General features: G+C 34.9%; 1 protein-coding gene across 5 annotated transcripts in view; it reads right to left on the bottom strand.

Moving 5' to 3' along the window:
• The window catches only part of ANK2 (ankyrin 2), a 501,960-nt gene that overhangs the window by 53,373 nt on the left and 434,451 nt on the right, over positions 1-14,136 (bottom strand). For 4 of the 5 annotated variants that reach the window (XM_030916064.1, XM_030916069.1, XM_030916049.1 and 1 more), the window contains 3 exons: positions 13,501-13,603; positions 12,689-12,792; positions 517-741 (listed from right to left, as the gene is read on the bottom strand). In XM_030916064.1, the coding sequence (XP_030771924.1) occupies positions 517-741; positions 12,689-12,792; positions 13,501-13,603 (432 nt within the window). The remainder of the gene's footprint in view (positions 1-516; positions 742-12,688; positions 12,793-13,500; positions 13,604-14,136) is intronic. The other variant, XM_030916058.1, reaches the window with a different exon arrangement.

The following is a 14,136-nucleotide window of genomic DNA, read 5'->3' as shown; positions in this document are numbered from 1 at the left end:
AGCCAATGTAATGATAAGGCTCAAGGTAGCAATTTTGATAGCTGAAAAAAAAAAAAAAAACATTGATTAAATTTGTAGGTATTCTGTAAAGGCAACATTGCTTTCCAAAGTAAGGATAATGATTCTGTTTCATAACTACATGAGAATTTACATTGATGTTTGGAACAGAGCAGAATTTTTTCTTTGTGACTTTACCACTTAATTCTCAGATGAGAAAAAAATACCTATCATCGGCTAAAATATTAGTTCTTCACATTGGGGGTCTGGCAGCTATTATTACATCCAAAAAGAAGAAGTGGTATTCAACCTGAATATTTAACTCATTAATGCCTTAAAATAAGAGGCGTGTAAGTGGAGTCAAGCATTGAGGTGCTACTTCCAATTTTAAAAATTTCACTGGTGCCGATCCTCTTTCAAAATGGTTTGACGTACCTTTTTCCATTCCATCCTAGTGATTTCATGTAGAGGACACAAGCTCATCGGTGACTAAGTGGGAGGTTTATCAGAAACCCTTACCCAAGGAACTGAGCACCAGAAGGTCCAACTTCGATCAGGCGACTGGCCAGGCCTTCTCCTTCCACCATTGGAGGCATTGTTGCCAGTCTGTGGCGCTTGACCAGTCGACAGGTGACTCGTGTTGGAGCAGTACATTTCCGAGGTGGAATAATGATCCGGAGCCCATTGTGTCTGCATCCTCGCATAGCACCACCTCGAGCATCCACCATAAAACTAACCAGGAAACTAAAAATTAAAATAGAAGATTAGATACGTTTTGAAATATTGGGGGCAGATGAACAAGCTTTGTCAAGTTGTTTTTCATAATGCTTTGTCTCAAAATCTCTCTTTTTTATTTAAATGCATGGTGGTAAAATGTTTGCTTTTAAAAGTGATTTTATTTTATACCAATGCCTTTAATTCTGTTTTCTTGTTATTCTAATTTTTATATTATTTTAATCTGTAGAGAAGAATTCGAATTTTTGCTGACAATGGTGATATTCAATATAAACTGTAAATTAAAAATAAGCCTAATTGATTTTGAAGGAAAATGGAATGAAATTACATAAAGAACAATTGACAAGTTTCCTTTTGTTATAAATGGAAAGACTTCTGCTTCCTTACGTGTATATCCTGAAAAGTCTACATGTTGAAATAATACAAGGACAAAGCAGAGAGCAAAGACCAAATTGCAGTTTTTCTGCATCCTGTTCCAACATCATCTTACCCAGGATGTAGATTTTTAACTGATTATATTCTAAAGGAGGAGAAAAGCAAAATAATTAAATGTTTTGAATTGAACCAATTTGCTGGTTAAAATGTACTTTTTTACTTATTGAGTAGGAATCTCTCTGCCACACCATTCTAATTTAAACAAAGAGCAGGTGGATAGGGAACAAGTAGACCCCTCCATACACCATTTTTGAAGTGAAATTTCAGGCGTGGGAAACCCTGGGCTCATGCAGATGGAGGATATCCATATCATCTGTATCATGATTTTTCTCAAACTGTAATAAATTGAATGTAAAAATTATAGCTAATAATTTAGAAATGTTAACAGCATCCCTATTAATTTTTCTCCTTTTCTTCTAGGCTAATTGTTCATGAAAAAGGAGAACTATAATCCAGGACGACTTGGTTTGTTTAAGTGTACCAAGAGAACGGGTTTGTCTTAACTTTGAAGTTGTTTCCTTGGGGATGGTCTTAGTAGATCCTGATTCAGGTTAATTTGAATGCTTGTTATTTGGTTAGTATTAACACTCATTAAAGTCTCCCAGGCACTTACTGTGTCAAGGAGCAAAAATTAAACAGCACGGCAACCTAAGTGTTGTGTACACGTATACAAAGACATACAAACTGTGTGTATGCTCTTTCACAAATTACATTAGTGTCTTTTCAAATTTTCATTGCATTTGCAAGATCTTTACACCAAAATGGGAAGAAGAAGGCAACATATAGGTGTATCATGGCTCCGCTTATAATCTGCTCAGCATAGAACCAACTGGATTTGTCCCACCTAGATATTGCCTCCATGACAACATTTAAAACATTTGAAAGGTATTTTATCAAAGTAAGTTATGGGATATAAACACAAAACATTTATGTTATTTTTTAGATAAATGAAGAAAAATATCTTAGCATCTTCTTCAAAGCAGAACACACAACTCATTAAACATGCCATTAAACAGAAATCCTGTTGCTAGTAATAAAAATGGGTGCGAAGGAGCCCAGAGTGCCTGTCTGAAGCACGTCATGCAGGATGAGACCACAAGAGGCAGCACAGTCCTTCCCACATGCAGGGGCCAGGCTAGACCTTCCATTCATATCTAGTCCGCTTAAGTTTTCAGGAAGGAGTAAAAACTAGGAAGTACAATCAACAGTTCAGTACTGAAGTGTTGATGTTTCTGGTCTTTACCAAAACATAATGAGAAAATATTTGCCACTTTTCTTATTACTAGTCTTCAAGTATGAATTCTTTAAAATTTTCTTTTTCATTTGACTTATAAATGAACTATTTGTTGCTCAAAAGAATGAAAACACTGGTAACACTTCTAGACAGATATAAAGTTTTCCTTTACATTTTATTGTTCTTATTTGAGTAGGACACTTAGATTGGTTTTTGTAAAAAAGTAGCAAAAAGTGACAAGTTTAAACTAGTGCTGCTTCCAAATTCATTGCAATATTTTTGACTCACTGATGATTAAGATTAATATTTCCTTTTTTTTTTTTTTCATCTTTTGGTTACTGCCTCCATTGGTGCACAGACAGGAACTCAAATCTAGTAGGTAATTATTATAATACATCTGCTTAATGTTATCAATCCTCAGTACTATTTATACCTTTGAAGGCATTTAAGATGTTTCCACACTCATGTTGTGTGCTATAACTTCTCCACTACACTTACTCCATTGATGGCTTATGGCCTATATAACATGGAGCCTGGATCAAAGAACATGTAGAGTATCTTCTGGTGGCCCATTCTCTAAAGATGAATTGAAGTAGCTAAGTTCCTGACTGTAACAATGTTTAAGTAACTACCGGTTAGATTACTTGCCCTGATTGTGTCATTGACTGTGTCTCTTGAAACCCTCTTTTTGTTCTCACTTGCTCTATATTTCCATTTCTATGCTCCTTTTCATGCAATATTTGTTAACCTTCTATTAAGTGTCAAGTGCCCTGCTAAGAACTGAGGATACAGAAAGTAAAGACATAGCAGCTACTGCCAAAAAGTTTATGGTCTAAGTCCCAGATGTCACATGATGGTTTTGTCATTACTTGGAACTGCTTACTTTCCTGGTCACTGAGAAATGACTAAGTCCACACATAGGAGCCATAAAAGTGCCATAATAACAGTGAGCATGTTCTCCATATTTCTTCCTGTGTCCTCTAGAGCCTGGCACAGTGTGGATGGAGCACTTAGCAGGCAGTCAATAAATAACTGTTGAATAAGCGAATGTACAACACAGTGGAAAGGGCAAGATGTGAGGAGCTGTATATACTTATATCTAAGGCTAACATAGGAGAAAATTTAATTCTTTAGTCTCTGGACAATCAGAGCAGTCAGAATTCATTCAAATCACTATATTCAGATGTAGGAAAGCAGTTGAGAATGACTATCCTTAATGTTAAATATTCTTCTACAGGCTTATTCCTGCTCTAATATATAGAGAGAGACCTAATAAATTGATTTCCTTTGATAGAGGACTGGTAGAAAATGAGAGTAAGCAAAAACCAGAAGTTTGAATTCAACAAAATAAACCATTTTAATAGAAGTGAAAATTATATGAAGAAAGACCAAAAATGGGAAAATCAAAAGAAGCACTTAAAGCCTGAAGCTGCAAGCAGATAAATTTACCTATAAGTATCTCTGTGTCATTGTAAATCTGAAAAGTGATATTTAAGTATTGCACAAAAATCCAAAGCAAATTGGAAAAATTAAGGTGCCAATATACATAATTCAGAGAAAAAACAATTTTTGTTTTCCTTGAGATAGGGTCTCACTCTATTACCCAGGCTAGAGTGTAGTGGTGTTATCATAGCACACTGTAATCTCGATCTTCGGGGCTCAAGCGATTCTCCCATGTCAGCCTCCCGAGTAGCTGGGAATACAGGCAGCATCACTGCACCTGGCTAATGTTTGTTTGTTTGTTTTCAGAGATGGGGTCTCCCTATGTTACTCAGGCTGGTTTTGAACTCCTAGGCTCAAGCAATCCTCCTGCCTTGGACTTCCAAAGTGCTGGGATTACAGGTATGAGCCACCAGGCCCAGCCTAAATTAAATTTTTAAAGAAAACAAGGCTTCATGTTTTATCAGGTAACTAAAGGAAGAGACACAAACCAAAAAAAACCCACCAAGCTGTAGTGAGGAAATTTTCTTTAGAAGAGAAAGGGAAGAGAGAGAAGAAAGTAAAACAGAAAGATGTCAAGAAAGAAATTAAAATATTGGAAGATATGAAAAAGCTAAATATTAATAGCCAAAATGAGTAAAACTGTTGATAAAATCTAGCATGAAAATACTCTAAACAAATTAGACTCAAATAATGCAATTGCCAAACAACTGAGAAAAATGCTAAATTTACAGAATTGCATAATAAAAGAAGTCTTTTCTTTAAATAAGAAGGAATAGGAAAAATAACTCAAGTTTATAGCTAGGTGCTGATGAAAAGTCTACTGACAATAGTCAGTATGCTTATCAGTTGATCCCAATAGTTGATAATATAAAATTAGGTAAGCATCTGAGCATTTTCATTAAAAATATTAGAATACTCAAAAGCACCACTATTTGGACAGGTAGTAGAGTTAGGAGACAGGTATTCTACCACGTAAAACACAACTGCAAATAAGCAAAAAACAAACTGTAAGCAAACGTACTTTTATGTACCACAGGAAAATGAGAAAGGTTAGAAGGTGTGAGTCGCGAGATGCGTCATTCACATACTAGAGTTGACTGAATCAATATGATTTTTCTCATGTTTGCAGGAGATTAAAAATGGGACAACATAATCCCTATAAACATTTGGAGATGAAAATAATTGAAGTAAAAACATATAATTAAATATGTTTAGAGAAGGTGGTAATAGGGATTGATGGCTCTGCCTGTCATCTATGAGCTTTAAGATTGAAGCCTCACCTGGCAATGAAAAATAATCCTGTTACCACTTAAGGTTATGGTGAGAAATCTTGTGTGGGTAAAGCATACAGAATTCAACAAATGCTTGTTCCTATCATTTTCCTTTCTCTACACTTATAGGATTTTATGTATTTTAAATATCTTTAAAATAATACAATATACCACTTGAAAAATAAATAGGGAAACTAACCTTTATTGAGTACCTACAATGAGCCTGGAACTATGCTAAGTAGTTTAATATGATGATGAAGTTTGTATTCGTTTATGAAGTTTACTTAAATAAGATATAAAAATACTATTATCACGAAGCACAGGAGAATGCAACAAGTACCATGATCTTCCCTGGGTCTAGATATATCTCTATCTTGAATTAATGTTGTAACCTCAGGTAAGTCACTAACGTCTTTAGGTTTCAGTTTTCTTATCCATAAAATGGGAGACTTCTACTAAATAGACTCCAAGTTGCCTTCCAGTATTGAAATTATATGCACAGCTTACTGTTAACTAGGTTAGGAAATCTACTTAAATCTTTCACTTCAGATGCTCTGAAAGAATTCCTAATTGGAAAATAAACTCCTATTACTTCAGGAAATATATATTATTTTTGCTTTATGGTTAAAACAGCTGTTGTGCAGAAAATGTGTATACACACTGCACTAAACATTGACTTAAGACTGTGCATATAAAAAATATCATGTAACACTCAGCTTTGATTGCATCTCTTACTCTCCAAATGAAATTCAGCAATCATGCAAAGTAGAAACTCTTAAAAGTTTTCTAAATTGTGAGATACAATGTTATCACAATTTAAAAAGAATAAAAGCGAAAGCAACCATTATTATGCAGATGACTTGCCTACAAATACACAATTTGATTAGCTAAACAGTACATGCTTCAGAGGAGGCAGCAGAAAACCATGATCCAGTCTTTTGAGGACTACATCCTCCACTCCCAAAGTTACTACTCCTTTAGTTTTATTTTTAATTCATTGAGGACCATGGGATGGGAATGGGGAGGAAATTGCAGCATTCAGAGTTAGTTGAAAGAACAGGAAAAAAAAATCATCAGAGTGCTTCAGTGATCCTCATATACATAGCAAGAGGGCCTCAGATTAAATCTGATTTCTGAGGTACTGTGAGAAAAACCATAGCATGAGCTCTTTCTCCTCTGTAATTCCCTTAATTCCTTCCTAATCCTCCAAATTCTATAAACTTAAAAATTGCTTGGATATGGCTTGAAAAAAGTGGTTCAAATTTGTTACAATCACCAAATAATTATTTATCAACCACTGTGTTCACGTATGGAAAGACAATAGCGTGCATTTGAGAAAAAGTATAAGGAAGTATATAAAAGTTTTCAAAAATAAAAATATAAAACTGTATTTTTTATAGACTGATAATTTGTAGTACCATAATGGATGACTGTATAATAAAAATACTATAATTAGCAGTCTAATAAGAACCTTTAAAAATAACTTTAAATAAATAACAGAATAATGGGTATCTTCAGAACACTGACTAGAGTCATTCTGCATTACAATTTCTAAAATATCAAAAGGTTGCATTTATAGCAGTACTAGCAAGGAAATGCACTATTAATACACTTTCAGCCTTTGCCTCACCTAGAATATGGTACTTAAAATAAAACCTGAACAACAAAAAAACCCTCTGCTAAGTGCCACTTAAAATCATAACCTTTAATAAAACCTTAAAATAGCTCAACCAATTTGCATAATTGTGGGGAACAACATTTTTCATCTCTATGTAGCACTTTTTCTCACAAAAGAAGCTGGAGATGTGGAGACCCATGACCAAGACAGGCAGTCCACAGAAAGTCTGCAACAGCCTCACTTTATCTCCACTGAAATTAAAAATACCACTTTCTCTTCATCACAGAGAAAGGGGAATTCAGCAATAGCCACAATTTGGAGAACATCAATCTTTGTATCTCTTTGGCTAGGTATCTTCACACTAAAGCATCCTGAGGCAAGGAATACGTAGAAGGAGATGGCAAAAGGGGGAGAGGAATAGGCAACATGTTCAGAGAAAGAATTATGCAGTAGTTCACCTGCTGTTGTCACGATCAAGACATGGAGAGGCGCGGCTGCAACAGAATAGATACTTTAGCAGAGAGAAGGAACGGATAAAGTGAAATATAAGGAACGAAATCAGAAGTGATTTATCATTTATACACCAATACAGTATTCATTGAAAACAAATGGAAATCCAAATGAGATATAGCTCAAGAAGAGCAAGGTATGGGGGCTTTGTGGCAACTCCCAGTTTAGGGAACTGGAGATGTTATAAAATCACTGGATATGGGTTTGTAACCTTGGTCAACATTGGCTTGTGAGGGCATTTAACAAAGTCTGAGTGTCCAAGAAGCTACAGAAACATGAAGGGTTATTATGATGAAAAACATAAAGTCTTTGATTTGATGAATACAGTTTTGATGCAAAAGTTTTTGTTTCATACATTTAATACTTTAAAAATAATGATAATAACTTTTTGGGCTATCACAGAAGAAATGCAAAAAGAAAAGGTACAATTTAAAGCATAGATCAACAACAAACAGTAGCATAAACCATAAGACAGGGTAGGTAATATCAATTACCTACCAGAGTATAGCAAAAAAAAAAAACTATGCAAACAAAGTCTTGGTGCTTCTGTCAATACTTTACGTCCTGCTTTAGAGATTGCTGTCCTCCTCATTGGTCATAATGTCTAATCCCACATTATAGTTCTACCTTTCACTCCTTTTCTACCTGAGTCTGTTCTTCCGTAAAACCCTCCATAAGCTTTCACAAGATTCTCTTGTGTTTTCAACTCTAATGACATACAAAAGTATACATGCTTAATGGACCAGAAATCCAACCTTACTAAACACTTGTTTTGCTACTTGTTATGAGAAAACTTTCTTCATCTAAAAGAATTTACCTTCATGTATCTAAAGAAAACACCGGCCGGGCGCGGTGGCTCAAGCCTGTAATCCCAGCACTTTGGGAGGCCGAGACGGGCGGATCACAAGGTCAGGAGATCGAGACCATCCTGGCTAATATGGTGAAACCCCGTCTCTACTAAAAATACAAAAAACTAGCCGGGCGAGGTGGCGGGCGCCTGTAGTCCCAGCTACTCGGGAGGCTGAGGCAGGAGAATGGCGTAAACCCGGGAGGCGGAGCTTGCAGTGAGCTGAGATCCGGCCACTGCACTCCAGCCTGAGTGACAGAGCGAGACTCCGTCTCAATAAAAAAAAAAAAAATAAAATAAAATAAAATAAAAAAAAAAAAAAAAAGAAAACACCTAGGGTGTTGTAAAATACATGAATAACTAACTTAACTGCCGTACATATTAGATAAACATTAATATTGTCAAGTGAGAGCCTTGACTTCCTTGCATTTCAAATATCCCATTATTTGAGAGAATATCTTCAAGATGATTTTAAAAATATACTGTATTTTTGGAGCAATTTTAGGTAAACAACAAAATTGCCTTCAACATGTTTTTATGAAAAGAAATTCTTTAAAAGACCACCTTATAGACCTCAAGTTAATGTAAGACTAGTAGGACATTTTAATGAATTGACATTTAATTGTTGGCATTTGACTGTAATTAAAAGACTACAAAAACTAAAGTCCTTTGGAATAACAATATTTAAGAAGACTTACAAAGCTAGCTACTGCTAAGAATTGTGCCTTACATCTTCTAATTCCTTATGCACTTATGAAATGAAGAAGAATTGTAAAATTAAAATTCTTGCCCAAGATTATGTTGTTATGATCATGACTAGGATACTAGAAATAACTGTTGATCAGAGTCATTGCAAATGTGAAGACAACACTTTAAAATAAACAGCAAATATTAGTCTTTCTTTTGTCAGGTATGTGCTGTGTGTATTGAACAGAACAGGTTTTTTAACACTGATACTGATTTTTTAATCACTGATACCTATTGTTCTCTAGTCATGAACATTCATCATTGGAAACATAAAGTAGAGGTAAAATAAAATCACCAATAATGCTTGTTGGTAGAAACGGTGTCTTCTATTAATGTAAAATCCCTTTATTAAGTTTAAGAGAACATTATATGTACAAATCAGTGGCATGTGCATAAAAAGTTAACTTTATTATCACCTCTATCAAAATATCTGTTTTTTGGCTGGGCATGGGGGTTCATGCCTGTAATCCCAACACTTTGTGATGCCGAGGCAGGTGAATCACCTGAGGTCAAGTGTTCCAGATCAGCCTGGCTAACATGGTGAACGCTGTCTCTACCAAAAATACAAAAAATTAGCCGGGCATGGTGGTGCACGCCTATAGTACCAACTATTCGGGAGGCTGAGGCAGGAGAACCACTTGAACTGGGAGGTGGAGGTTGCAGTGAGCCAAGATTGTGCCATCGCACTCCAGTCTGGGTGACGGTGTAAGACTTTGTCTCCTTTTTTTTTTTTTTTTTTTCTTATATTTTGGGTAGATCTTGCAGTGGCTTATGAATCCGCCCAATTAATTAAAGAGAAACTAAGTTTTTCAAAAAATAAATGAAAGCTACTATTTAGGAACCTGGTGTATAATGAATAAAATTACAAAAAAATCTTGCCGCATGACATGGTATGATGAGTGTTACTCATATACATTAATATTGTGGTAGCTTTCAAATACCAGGACACTCAGAATCATTGAGCTTTCAATAGTAATAACCCATTCTGTTAGAGTCATCGAATGCATTGTGTTTGTTCAAACACTGGAGACACTAATAGAGCATAATTTGCCTGATTAAAAATAACAGTAAGTCAAACATTACTATTGTGAATTGAACCACATTGATGCTGCCATTTAGAGGAGTCATAATACATTTTGCTTAACTGATTTGCAATTTGTGAAAGATCTGGAACACGTGTATGGGGATTGTACACAATACTAATAGCTATAATCTACTGAGCACTTATTATTTCCAGGCAAAGTGCTAATTATTTAAAAAGCATTTAGTTATTAAAGCTCCCCTATGTGATCAATAATGTAACACTCATCTTATAGATATGGAAACTGAAATTCAGAGATTTTTATATAACTTTGTGCCTGATGTCACATATGAGTGTCAGTGACAGGATTTAATTCTGATAGGTCTGACTCCAAAGCACACTATTAACCACCATGTTTCTCTCTCTTTACAGATTAAGTGTCTTCTAACTTTAAATAACAACATATAGTGTGTTTCCTAAAGGCAGGGGCTAGATGTTACTTAGCTTTTTTCTTAGTACCTGGCACAATGTCAGGTACTTTGCAGAATTACACAAATGTGTGAAGAATGAATACATAAGTAAATAGAAGAAATAAAGAACATTTGAGAGAACCAGGTATACCTTAATTAACTAGGTCTCTCTAATAATCAAAGCCTTATTGAGCAAAGTTTTTCCTAATAGTTTATATAAAACATCTGTACTATTGGTGCTTGTAGAAAGTATCAATGCCAGGCCTCCAAAGAATTGGTCTGGGTTGAGGCCTGGGCACCAGTTTTTTTTTTTGTTTTTTTTTTTTTTGGAGATGGAGTCTCACTCTGTCACCCAGGCTGGAGTGCAGTGGTGCAGTCTAGGCTCACTGTAACCATCACCTCCCGGGTTCGAGTGATTCTCCTGCCACACCCTCCTGAGTAGCTGGGATTACAGGCATGCATCACCACGCGCGGCTACTTTTTGTATTTTTAGTAGAGATGGGGTTTCACCATGTTATTCAGGTTGGTCTCAAACCCCTGACCTCATGATCCATCCACCTCGGCCTCCCAGAGTGCTGGGATTATAGGTGTGAGCCACTGCGCCTGGCTGGCACTAGTATTTTTTAAAGCTCCTAGATGATTCTAATGCGCAGCAAAAATTGAGAATTATCCAGAGTCAGTATTAAATGCTTGAGATTCATAGGAAAACTGGTTTATTAAAGACTATGGATTTAAAGATCTTTATCTTAACACATAATCTTTAACTACTGGATGCTGTTGGTTCATCATAAGTAATGCACCATAATTACTTATAGGTGTATCTAGTTGTACACAATTGGGCTGTAATTGAGGTACTTAGACTATTTTACTGCCCTTCAGTAATGAAAGAACTTCTTTTAAAAGTTCCTTTTTCAAAATATAAATGATTTATTTTGAAAACTGAAGTATTGCCATGCACTGATTCTTTTGTAAATTCAGTTATTATTAGTCAATTAAATTTTACCTAAAACCATCTCATCACTTCGTAGGCTGCATATGAGCTTTAAAAACCTCATTATGATTTCTAGATTCTTATCTATGATCCTACAATACTCTACATCCAGGTCTCTTTTCCTTCTTACTCACCACTGTGAAGAAGTTCATTAGCAGAATGTAATGTTGTATGTTTTGAGTAACTTATAACTTTTTAAAAAAAAAAAAGTAAGTAAATTTGAATGAAACATAATGTGTTTTTTATTCTCATGAATAAATCTTGTATCAGGAACTAGTCTCTACTTATTTAATAAGGAAAAGAGTATTAGGATTGTTTTCAATAACTATATAACTGATGTTATTGTATGAACCTTTACTTAGTATACGATTAGTTGAAGAAGTCTGAAATTTTTAACTAAAATATCTTGGAACTCTTTCCTGAATAAAGAATATTTTAGAATAATAAAAATAAGAAAGAATCTACTTTTCAAAATAGTTCTGGGATTTATGGACAAGGATTTGAGGATAATAATTAAAACCAAAATATTGCATTTTGATATATAGAATATAAATATGGCTTAAAAATAATTAAATAAAAATAGAAATTTTACATATAATTATGATATTACTATATTATTGCCAACTACTAATATGTAAGGAAGAAACTGGAAGAGTGTTACAATTTAAAACTCCTTAAGGAATTTATATTCCACATAATTGAACACCTTAAGAACAACTTTAAGTATGTTTGAAAGTATGACTCAAACTCCTATTTTTTAATGAGTTAATAAAAACAGGCAGCATTGCTTCAACAGTGGCATGTATACTCTCTGAATAACTTTAAAAAGATAACTGAGAACCTGACTAGTTGCATTCAAATTCCCTTTTTGTTTATATCCCTACTTCAAACAATATATAAACTCCTCCTTATATTTGTGTGATTTAAGCTTCTGTAACATTATTTTAAATGCATTAGTATCTGAGAAAGGCATTTATTTCATTGAACTAATCAGTTAATCCTAATAAACAGAAACTTTCTAGAAATCAAATGATTCAGCCCCTCTTTTTAAGATGTCTTAAAGACAGTATGTGAATAGCAGGAAGGCCAACAGTATATTCCAGTTAGGTAGCAAACTCTTTGACGCAATTCTACTAGTTGTTCTAAAACAACAGTCAGTTTTTTTTAATGCTGAATTCAATCTTTTTTGCTGGTTTGTTGGTGTAGATATAGAGTCCATGGTGGATAAAGCAATGTTATTTACAAGTTTAAACAAAGGGCACCTCCACTGTAAAGCTAGCCACCAGCTAAAGCTACTGGACAAAGCTGTTAGTTTCACTCCCATCTCTTTTTACCTCTTGATCAGGACACATAATATTGATTTACTCACCCTGAATGAATAGGACTGGAAGAAAGAGCCACGTTGTCTAAGTTCTCAGTGCCCCAGCTTAGGCGATAAGAATTCCTTTCTGCCTCCTTGGCTAGATTTGACACCTAAACACAAAGAACACTGGATTGAATAAAAACACTTTGCTTCAATTAAAGTAAAATATAGCAAAATACAAAAAGTGGCATCACTGGAAAGTGGTATAACCTAGAAAAACTTCCACTTAAAAATAAAAAACCAATGTATTTACAATGAATCCTTTAAAATGCATTCTCTTTTAAACTACATTATTTAAATAGATTATATAAGATTACATTCACGTAATTGTCTTTGAAGAGAGTAGGTATCCATCTATTTCCCTATACCCAATCCACCAAAAGTGATAAAATCATAACTAAAATTAAAATATTCCAGAATAAACTTTAAGCCTTTCTCATAGCTAACAATTTTAAATATTGAAAGATATAACTTAACATTTACCATTCATCTTATACCTTAAATGCATCCTACCTCACTTTTTCCTTTAATGGAGATTTTATTTTAAAAATATAATGTTCATATATAATCTCCACAGAAGAATTCAGTATAGCTGAAGAAATAAGCAGTATGCTTTTTCAGAAAAACACTGCTCATTGAAAAAATCTAGTGAACATTTTTCATGTTTTAGGAAAACCCTCAAATCTCTTATGCTAGCTTGTCAACTGAATTAAGAATGATTTTGGGGGGATTAAACACTTTCTCAGGCCATTTCTAGCATCCAATAATGTTAAAAAGCTCTCCAGAAAGCAAAGACATGAAGGCAAAATGTCACATACCTGGTGACTGGGAATCACAACTGAGTCATCCATCACGGCACTGTCCCTCAGGTAGGAGGCATGGCTCAGAGTGTGAGACCTGTCGGAACTGAAGGATCGAAGGCTGGTAGGTTGGCAGGAGGCCATGGCATATACCAACAGCGGTAGAAGGGTTGGGATGACAAAATGATGAGCCGAGCAGGAGAGTGAAAAAAGCGTGCTATTAGCTAACAGCGCAACTTCCAGGGGGACACAAGTCTCTGTGTTGTCCTACCTTTTTGTCCAACAGCTGAACTAACACATCCTTTGACAGGCTCCTACCACTCAATGGCAAGAGCACAAGGGAATCCAGAAGTTAAAATTTGATACTCCTAATCTGATTCATTTTCTTCCCAGAAATGTTTGAAACCAGCAATTGTAGTTTATTACTGCCAGTACAAGAAATTCACACAGGAAATAATTCCAGGATAGATTGCTTAAATCTGTGTTAAATGTTAATCTCCCTGCAACTAAGAAAAATATTAGGAGGAAAGTAGACAGCCCTCAGAGAGAAGAACAAAATGAAAGCCCAGTTTCATTTTTGCTCATTATTTTTCATTCTCTCTCCATGCCTCTTTCTCCTCCTCTCTAAACTGTGAATGACTGAATGTTGGTGCA

Source organism: Rhinopithecus roxellana, chromosome 2 (genome assembly GCF_007565055.1).
Source record: "Rhinopithecus roxellana isolate Shanxi Qingling chromosome 2, ASM756505v1, whole genome shotgun sequence".
NCBI lineage: Eukaryota > Metazoa > Chordata > Mammalia > Primates > Cercopithecidae > Rhinopithecus > Rhinopithecus roxellana.
Note: the sequence above shows the minus strand (reverse complement) of the source record. Positions and strands in the feature narration are given on the sequence as shown.